General features: G+C 31.5%; 1 protein-coding gene across 1 annotated transcript in view; it reads left to right on the forward strand.

Moving 5' to 3' along the window:
- Wdr62 (WD repeat domain 62) overlaps positions 1-10,695 on the forward strand; it is a 53,312-nt gene extending 42,617 nt beyond the window's left edge. The window contains exons 24-26 of the mRNA XM_018508383.1: positions 3,639-3,829; positions 7,041-7,058; positions 9,629-10,695. Coding sequence (XP_018363885.1) covers positions 3,639-3,829; positions 7,041-7,058; positions 9,629-10,002 — 583 coding nt within the window. The 3' untranslated portion in view covers positions 10,003-10,695. The remainder of the gene's footprint in view (positions 1-3,638; positions 3,830-7,040; positions 7,059-9,628) is intronic.
- Positions 10,696-11,136: the final 441 nt, after the last annotated feature.

Genomic DNA, 11,136 nt, shown 5'->3' on the forward strand with positions numbered 1-11,136 from the left:
ACAGTCCCAGTCTTCGCAAAGCACCTGTATACACGTATTTTCTATTCGGTGGAAATATTTCTTTTCTAGACTTTCAATCTTCTACAAACTCTGTATCGTTCGTTCCAATAATGTGACCTTAACTGCACGCTTATTTTCAAGATATGGACTCTAAAACTCTTATATCAAGCAAATATATATCTGAGGTGACAGCCAAAAATAAGTGAATTTTTAACGAATCTGAAACTTTTTTCGATTTTCTCATGAAATCCATCCAGTGCAGCTGAGGTTCTGTTTGTGTGTACTTTAATTTAAGTAATAATATTTTTGCAATCCGTACATCTAATACGGAGATTTTTCACCGAATGGAAATGTGGTAAAACAGGAGGCTTTAGCATCGCCTTAAGGCTCAAGTTAAGTAAATCAATTACATAAAATTGCCTTGAGTGTCAGACACAAGGTTTTGATGTGTATAATATTACTTTATTCGATTAATTGACAATGATTAGACGAACGTTTCAATCCCTGCTTGAGATTCTTTTCAATGTATACAATCCAATGAGTTGATAATATATGTTCCCTTAGTACAAAAATTGTTGATTTTCTTCTCATAGAGCTCTAAAAATTATATCACAAAATTTTTTGTCTTATTAAATTATGAGCCTGTCATATACTATAAAACGGAAATTAGCACAAATCGACGCGATTGTTGTTCTACTTTTGATACTCTGTCAAGAAAGATAGAATGATATTTGTGTGTCTACTTGTGTCACCAAATGGAAAGCACCCATTGATTTTCATTTGAAATGTACTGCTATTTTAATTTGTACTAGAAAAGAAATGGTAAATATTGAAGTTTGCTTTGTATAAAAAACGAGCATATAATAATACGGTATAGCATTAAAAAATACACATACATATATGTATAATGCGTCGAAGTAATACTATTTCTCTTGAGTTAAGCAACGATAATATAATCAATGAAAGAATTGGTTGGATTAAAATTTTTAAATCAAAACAATGAGTTATAATTAAAACAACAAAAAACTCCAAAACTAGGGCGAATGAGAGTCAGGGTGGTAATTAATAATGGTAATCTTAATTCTTCATTTCAAATTAGAATCTTTATTCCAACAATAGTATGTTTCAGTTTACTTTGGAACCATCATCTCTTTAAAATTATTCAAAGACGAGTTGTCACAATTTAGAGCGAATTTATTCACTTCAATATCAATTTTAATTAAATTATTGTGCTTAGTCGTATTATAAAAATTGTTTTATTTCGGTACGTAGATGACATCGTTATGGCAGTTCCAAAAAATTTAGTTGACTTTACACTTGAGACTTTTAATTCGTTACATGACAGATTAAAATTTGGTACAAAATACATTTTTTGGATATTATTATTATTATTAATAACAATTTAATTGAATTTGATTGGTACCATCAAATGGAACCATCAATTTGAAGCCTACGTATTCGGGAAGAGATATCTTAATTTTTTATCGGCACACCCACTCTCACAAAAAAGAGGCATAATAATAGGTATGACAGATAGAGCGTTTTTATTATCGGATCACCAAAAAAATTTGGAACATATTGTTAGTACATTATTGAGAAATCATTATCCTATTGACTTAATTTTTAATACTATAAACGCACGTTTAAAAATTCTTTTCATAAAGGGACGATACAACAGAAAGAATCAAGTGACGAAATCAAGAGGGATTGTACTTCTTGGTTTGTACTGCCTTATGTTCCAAAAATTTCGGACGAGTTTAAAAGAATTAGTAAAACCTTTAATACTAAATTAGCTTTTACAAGCTTAAATAAATTAAATAGTTTGATCAAGGGACATAAAGACAGACTCCCAATAGAAAAAAGAAAAAATGTGGTCTATAAAATTTCGTGTAAATCTTGCGATGCCTCTTACGTCGGTCAGACAAAAAGAAAACTAAAAACTAGACTAGCACCGCAATCATATCAACCGAAATAGTAACAACCAATCAGTGATCACAGAACATCGTATTGAATTTGATCATGACTTCGATTGGAAGAATGTCGCGATTCTAGATGAAGAGCGTTTTCTGAATAAACGTTTAATATTGGAATGCCTTCATATTTTAATACAACAAAATAGTTTAAATTTACGCTCAGATACAGAAGGTGTACATCATACCTATATACAATTATTAAAGGACATCAAATAGTTATATATTTTCGGTTATACAAATTTTGTTTATGTATCAACATCATCTTTTTCTTTTTCTTTTTATTTTCGTGTTTCTTTTTATTTTCGTGATTTGACCTGGCATGTCTTTCCCAGTATATTAAGTGTATGTCATGTTTCGTTCGAGCTGCGAGCAACATGCGTTTTTAATTTGATACTTTTTAACGAATATTAATTGTATTTATTTGATCCAATGTTGAGACGAATTCCTTCTATGTCTTGAGGTGAATCGATTTTATTGTTAATTTGAAATTTGTTCAATATCAATATTTATAAGATAAATTAATGTTTCGAATAGATATTATAACATCAAATCTGCTAATCTGATGGTGATTTTTCTTTGACATGAAGGGATTGATATTTTAAATTTGTTTGCTGAAGATGGTTCCAAAGTGAACTGGAACGTACTATTGTTGGAATAAAGATTCTAATTTGAATTGAAGAATTAAGATTGCGTATTAATTACCACGCTGACTCTCATTCACCCTGGTTTTGGAGTTTTTTGTTGTTGAATTTGGGAGAGTCCGTAAGAAGATTACATTATTATTATCTATAATTAAAACTTGCACAATAGTATTTAATAAAATAATCTTGACAATATATGTTAAAATCAAGCTCGTCAGAGAATGTGTATATTAAAGCAGATATTTATTTAAATTACAATAATATGTTGTACCCTTGGGTGAAGGATACAGATAGGAGATTCACCGAGAGGACCAGGATACACAAATAAATAACCAAATACAAACTAACACTCTTTAATAAATTTAGTAAATTCTTATAATATCACAATTAAATATTATATGTTATACGATTTAGCCACTTAACGTGTACTTTGCAATTTCGCGTCGGCTCGATTTTGGTTTATATGGTAAGTTCACGTTCGCGTTGACTTTATGAATCGATCAACTTTTATATGTATTTTATACGCGTGAGCTATTGATGTACGGGCGTAGTCTCAAATATCAGCTGATAGTAAGACTCTGAGACCTTGCCAGTACGTCACGGTTAATATACTTCGAACTGCTTGACTTGACTTGCACTTTGGTCAGCTGTTCGAGCAAATTTCGGTTGTTCTCTTTTTTGAATGCGGTCATTGCTGACACTTGCATCCTGATTTCTTAATTCGACGGGCAATAGCTTCCGTCTTTTTGCAACTTGTGAGGAACAGCTTGCAGTATTTGCGCGTTGCTTCCGCAAGATTGTATTTTCGCAATTGAATTATGAAATTGAAGTAGACAATGGGTACGCTGACTTTACGGAAGTCAGTGATTTTTAGTTCAATTGCGAAATGATGCAAATTACCAAATCATTGATTGTTAAATTGAGTTGCTTCATTTCTATTCTATTGTATTGGTTATAGCTGTGGCTATAACAAATATAATAAGCATAAGTATAAATTATTTATATACAGTATTTATTTGACTAGCTTAAGTCTACCTGGTACAACGGTAAGAAGATCTGGATCAGCAATCTTCACGAATGGCCGGAATGGTGCTAGCGCAATCGGACAAGACGGAAGTAGGATATCTGCGGCAAGTAAAAATCAATTGGAGCCTAGTCCACACGAACTACCAGTTAAAGATACCGATCGTGCTATTGACGTAACTAGTGTTAAATGTGAGTATACCAAAATTGTCATTAAACGTACAGTAATTATTTCTCCATTACTAAAAAACATAAATATTTTTCTACAAATTTTATTCTACAAAATAATAAGCATTTAATACAATTTTCGGGTGTTCTTCCGAATGAGACATCCTTCCGATTGAGTTGAAACTTTACAGATAATATTATTTTACAATATATAGTGATTATTTATGAGGATTCCATCTTTGAGTTTTCTATAGTTTAAAAGATAAAAAATAATTAAAAAAATTATGACGATGTGCCAATTAGGGATGATCTCTCCGATTACTTTCACCTTGACATATGTTGTCGAAGTTATGATCATGAGTGACCTCCAAGAAATTTTAGTTATCGCTCATTTGTTAAAAAATTATTAACAATTGCATATAGCAGAAAGATGTTATTTCTTAACGTTCTTTGTTAATAACTTTTTAACAGATAACTAGCAACAGCTAAAACTTCTGACTTGGGATCATGATCACGGTTGCCAGGTTTCCAGATTTCGACTGGAGTCTCTAGTTTTCGGCACCAATCTCCAGTCAACGGGAAAAATCTCCAGTTTTTTACTAGCTAGTATTTTGTTCATTATTTTATGGATTTCATGACAAAATCATTACTTGCTATTGAAAAGAAACATTTAACTTTTTATTGAATTAGATGAAATAATGAGATCGCTAAGAATGAAATTAGAAGTTAGGATAAAGGATACATTTTTTTGGAAGCATAGCAAATTCTGTACTTAAATGCATGCCAAATAAAGAAATATTTATTAACGAAGCTTTATCGGTATATAAAAGAGCAATGAATCTTATCTTGAAAAATAGTATGATTATGATGCAACAATTTACAAAGAAATGAGAGCTCTTAATTTAAAAAATAATAACTTTGATTATGAAAATATTTTGAAAATTGCAGCGCATCTTAATTTAACTGTCAATGAAGATAAATTATATGAAGAAGTGTGTATTACAAAGAATTTGATACCTTCTGTTGATCCTAACAATACATTGGATGAAAAATGGAAAAAAATACTTTTAAACAATGATTGCCACTTCTTTACTGAGTTACCGAAAATATTACAAAATATCCTTGCAATACCAGTGAACAATAGTTACGTAGAAAGAATTTTTTCAATAGTAAATAATCTATGGACTGACGAACGTAATCGTTTGCATGTCGAACAATAAAAATAGAAATGTGCGTCAAAGAAAATTATAATTTGGATTGTAAGAAGTTTTACAATTTCTTGAAAGAACCTGTACAAAGAGAGTTACTGAAATGTGCAATGAATCAAAAAAAGTATTATTTGAATAGAAAGAAATAGTGAGGAAATAATATGTCATGTTCCATCGTTATCGTATAAAGTAGTATGGCCTTCCCCCCCCCCCCATTTAAACAGTCTTATATAACGATTAACGCGCTGTATGGTGCAATATTAATTATGATTATGTTCGCAATTTGTTATGTTACACGAATAATGTTATTTTTTTGTTAGCGAACTATATGTAACTCACGCTGTACGCAAATGTTCTAAAAATAATATTTAAAAAATAAAAAGTCTGATAGTGTTGATACGTTATATTGGTCAATTTCTTTTTCTGGTCAAGGACTTTTCGATTCTCAGTTTAGTTTGGTCTACCAGCACACGAAATATTTGGAGGTCATTTTGGGACACTTTGTATATTGTAACAATATTACCTGTAAACTTTCGTCTTATTTGGAAGAGTGTTTCATTCGGAAGTTCCCAATTTTCTTTCTAATTTGAGATTTATATAATTGCAGATGTACTTATACAGGGTGTTCAGCATGATGGTTTGCACAATTTTTAGACATTTCCGACAATTAAAAGAATAGGTTGGAAGGTGAATATTCATCTGTTTCATGTAGACAACACATACGTCAAAAGTTAAAAAAAATTGTAATGAAAAAATCAAAATCATTTTGAATTTTTTAAATAGTATAGATATAATTTTTTTCTATAATATTATAAGGGTCTTCAAGATTCAACGCACTATCGAGAATGTGCGAAGTTGGTACCTCATCTTTTGGCACTGCAATAGTTCTATAGTTTTAACACAAGTTCCATTGTCACCCGTAATAGTTCTATATATATAGGTCCTGATAGGTTTTAGAAATAGTTCCGTTGATTTAGCTAAAAAAAGTAGGTGCCAGCGCTCAGATTAAAAAATTATTTAAAAATACGTAAAGGCTGTAACACTGAACAAAACATACAGAAAACGTCGAAACTATTGTAGAACTATCGGAAAATGCCAAAAAGTTGGCTGAAAAACTGGCTTTAAGAGGTATTTCACTCTTGATGTACGGTGCCAGCGCGCGGGTTTAATTAATTATTAAAAATACTTAGAGGACGGAATTATTTCTAAAATCTATTATGAATTGCAGAACTATTGTAGGTGCCAATAGCTTGGTTTACACCGTGCGCTTAGTCTACGGCCTATATGATAGACGTCTTTGTTTAATCTATCGGTTAAACAAGGATGCTTATCGTATAAGCGCACGAGAATGTCACTTCTATTAATGTTTTATCGATTTTATTAATATTTAATATCAAATATTATTCACAGCATTATTTGTAACAGCAGTACTTACAGCTCTGACTAGAAATGTACACAGAAGGGTTTTCTAGCCTATAATGTACGAATAGTTCAAAATTATCTTAGAGATATCTTTAGAAATCGTTATAAGCAGAGGGTTCATTTTTTGTGACTGAATCAGTATACACTTTTGGAACTTAAAATAAGATAGGTATGTTTAATATTAGAGGAAAGCGAGAAAGAGAGTTCTAGTGCAGTCTAGTGCAGGACTGTCAATAAAAGTGACATACTCGATAGTGCATTGAATTCACCTTGAAAATCCCCCTACGATATTATAGAAAAAAATGGTATAGTACCATTTAAAAAATTCAAGATAATCTTGATTGAAAAAAAAATTTATTTCTTCTATCTCGCATGTTGTAGTCTGCATGAAACAGATGAATTTTTAGTTTCCAATTTTTTCTTTTAAGGGGATCCTAAAGTCGCCTGTATTACTGACTAAACCATATAAATTTTGTATAACAATTACTTTTTTCCTCTTTTACAAATTTGAAAATCCTTTTCCAGGACTAAAGTATACACATTAATATATCTATGTCGATATCTAACATTATATGTATATATATCAAACATTTTTATTCTTGCAGTAGGCATGGATAAAATAGGTAATTAAAAGATATCTACTATTGACATAATTTTATTGTATCTAAAACGAAATTTCTTACAATGAAAAATAAAATGATCGTCACCACACTATATATATAGGGCATTTCTCTTTAACATTTACTACATGTAAAGTAGTATTTTTTTATTTATTGGATTTTGACACAGCGTTGGATGGTGTAGCAGCGTATAATCCTTTGCTAATTGCCTCTAAGGTCTGACCTTTGTGTAATAAAGATTTGCCATTTGCTTAAAATCGGGTACACTAGAGCCTATTAAGCTTGTTTGCTATTCTTTCATTGTCAATGTATCTAACTTGGTTGATATCTAATACATCAATATATCAAACGTCTGTCGGGCGGCCTAGTGCTTTCAGTGCTTTTGTATACTTCAACCTGTCATCTACGATCTGCCTTAAACTCGATTTTTCTTATACTGATTCTACAATGAGTCTGTAGTCAGAAGTCTTAGGGTGCCGTCACATGCGGCGTAACTTGGGTTAACCAATCAAATCATATCAAATTGTATCAGGTATGCGTTATTCTAGTTGAAACGATTTGATTGGCTGACATAAGTTACGTTTACGCAAATTATGTTTGATGGCACCTTAGTCTTAATCGATGAAGTTGGCTAATTAGCGTTAGTCGTACAAATTGGCTACTGGTTAACTTCACTGATAAGACTTAAGACTCCCGACTACTGACTCATTGTAGAATCAGCATTAGAAATACTAGGTAACTCAAAGATAAGTCTTAACAACGTGTTTGCGTATTATAATGCGCTTGTTATCATTCATGGAGAGATTTTTTTCTTAAAAATTATCCTGAAAATACGTTAGTCCTGGGACAACATTGTATTTCGAAGAATTTTGTGTAACTTTCTCTCATTCGTTAATAAAATTATAATAAAATATAAAATAAGTTTAATTAATTTTATTGAAGTATATGGTAAAAATCTTTAAAATATTGTATTGTACCACACTATTATTTTCAGGAAATTAAAAAAAAATTATCTCCGTGTAGCGTTCCTTAAACATCGACCAGGCATTCACATAATTGCTTTCGGTGATTTCTAATGACTGTACCACTTTTGCTGTTTCACGAACCAAAGATAATTTGAAACTTGGGTAAACGAACATTTCCGTCTGTGCACGGTCGCGACGTCGAGCTATTTGAAGATATCGGTAACTTGACATTATCTTCACATAATTAGCTGTATTCTGCTGCTCAACGCGAAGAATGCAATCTCAAAACTTTCTTTATTTGACGCCTCGTTCTGATCCAACAATTCTAATTCTGATCATGTACGGTATCATATTGAGTTCTCGTTGAGCTTATCTAATCGAGCCTTAGTTTGCGCGACATTTTCTGATGTGACGTCCATGAACTCAATATAATTTTTGCACCTCGTGCCGCCTTTATATTAGCGCGTTTTCTTTTCAATAGCATTATCTTTTCTTCGTCGCTCATCTTAATTGATAACTTAATATATGACTAACCTCGTGCTTGGCTATCTTGGTACAACTTATCAAATATTGCGGTTTCCAACTACTGTTGTGTGATATGTGCTGTTTTACTGTTATCGAAGCCTCCAGATCCTCTGTGTCCGATAACTTATTCTTGCGTGCGGATCGTCTAATTGCTTTTAGTATCGAATTTACCATTATCCTCGGTGATTTGGCTCAAAGGACTAATGTTGGGTGTTTCACATAATATACATAGATATATGTTAATATCAAGTGATATTTTTTAACGTTTATTAGAATGTGATCTTTACAAAATGAGAACGAAACTATAGTTGCTATTTTCTCTTTATGACTCGATACATAATACAAAAACAAAGTCATACTCTATCGACATTTATTGGTAAAGAGCTATCTTATGTCCTTAGGCACTACGGTACTCAAAAAATTGGTTCTTGCTTTTGATTTCTTATGGATTTAAATGTATAAACCAATCATATTGAAGAATACAGAAACTATGCGTTTTGCGGATTATCTTCGTGTCTAAGGACCCTATTCTTGAACAAATATCGCATACGAAAATAGCAATTCCATATACAATCGATCAATTACAATCGAGAAACTGTCATTTTCGTATGCGAAAATTGTTCATATATGCTTAAAAATAGGACCCCAGATCCATTCTTAGAATGCTAACGTGTCGTGAACGTTGCAGTTTAATTCATCAGGATGAAGAATATAGCCTAATACTTAACAAACTTTAACGCTTAATAACTTGTTTCGCGAGGCAAATCGCCGCGTTTTTCTGCCAGATTCTTTTATTTTTAATGAAAACGCATCGAATGAGTATATTTTTATTAAAATTTGAGCTAAGGAAACAATTCTGAATAATTACCTTCTTTTTTATTTTTATCCTTAGAACATATCGGTGCAGTTTTTGTTAAAATCTATTAACCCTATGTATTATACAATTTTAATTATTTATTGTACACACGTACGCAGTCATAATATATCATTATTAATTAAATTTATTTTCTCATTATACGTATATGATTATTGGATTTATACACATACGTAGTATAAATATAATACTGATATGCATTCTTACAGTGTCCACACAACTATGCAATACGATTGCAGACGAGCTTACACGCACTGCGGACAATGTCGTGCAATTGTACAAACGTTTGACGATAGACAATGACACATCTACAGGAGCGATCGACCGAGATACAATGCTACGAGGATTGGAATCGTCCGTTAATGAAACTATGCGTACTCTACGACTGGTTGTTGCTGGTGGTGAGAATGATAATGACGGAAGTAGTGAGAACGCCATCACTAATGAAGCGACGGTAAAGTTTCAAGAATTACTCGCCGGTCAGGATCAGAGCAAGGTAGTCAATATGATGCAGCAATATTCTGAACTGCTCTTAACTATGATGCAACAGAAGATGGGTGGGACTCAATCAAATCACACATAAATTAATCCGTCCATCTGAATTGAAAAAAATAAACATGAATGCCATCGTATTTAACATACCGATATATTCAGATAATACGAAGAATATATCTCGCAGTGGTCCGTTTTCAAGCATTATATTATTCATAATTTATTTTCTTTAATTTGAGAATTAAAACTCTTGAATATAGTTTCCCCCTCCCCCGTGACTATACTGAATCGTGACGTTATAAGCAAGAAATGACATCTTAATTTTTGTTATATGCTATTTGTAAATAAAAATAATTTGGATAAAACAAAATGATAAGATCATTTTTAAATACTTGTAAAAATCAATGTTGTCTTTATCTCCCCTTACAGTCAGTAAATAGACAGTCATAAAAGATGTTAAAGGGCACGTGCGCGTGTTTACTCAATGCGCATGCGCAGGTTATTTTTACTTTCACTGTTCACATGTTTTTACGACTATTTACTAACTGTCAATGGGAGAAGGATAGTTTTTTTACAAGTATTTTAAAGTGATTTCACCATTTCCTTTTATCCAAATTGTCTTTACAAACAAATCGCCCGTAACAAAAATTAACATGTTACTTGTCACTTATTACATCACAATTTCATGACCGCGGCGACTACTCAAGTATATTTCGCTTTATAAAAATAAAGTAGATATGTCACCGCACACAAAAACTCTGTATACATATCGCATAGTTACGAAGAAATTTTTTCTCCTTTTGCTAATTGTGGATTATATATATATCTGCTTTTGTGATTAATTTTTAAATTCAGTATATAATAAATTAATATTAGTAGGTGTAACATGACATACATCATCGAAATTCATTATCATCGTTTTTATATTCTATATATGTGAAATATAAATTATATATATTTTCAACTACTAATAGATATTAGAATTAGTCTACGCCATCTACATTTACCTAGATAAATTACGAGATGGACAAGTATGGACAAAGTAAATATCGTAGAATGTTTAAATGTACGTATAGAATCGATTGTAACGACCTCATCCATTTGTATTTTGAAGCCATATATCGTGAAATGCCAATTAACTAAAGACTAATAGAATAGTTTTCAAACAAATATATACATGTATACATTGAGCGATATTAATACAATAATATAGTAGTGCTCTTAT

Source organism: Trachymyrmex cornetzi, unplaced genomic scaffold, assembly GCF_001594075.2.
Source record: "Trachymyrmex cornetzi isolate Tcor2-1 unplaced genomic scaffold, Tcor1.1 scaffold26, whole genome shotgun sequence".
NCBI classification, from domain to species: domain Eukaryota; kingdom Metazoa; phylum Arthropoda; class Insecta; order Hymenoptera; family Formicidae; genus Trachymyrmex; species Trachymyrmex cornetzi.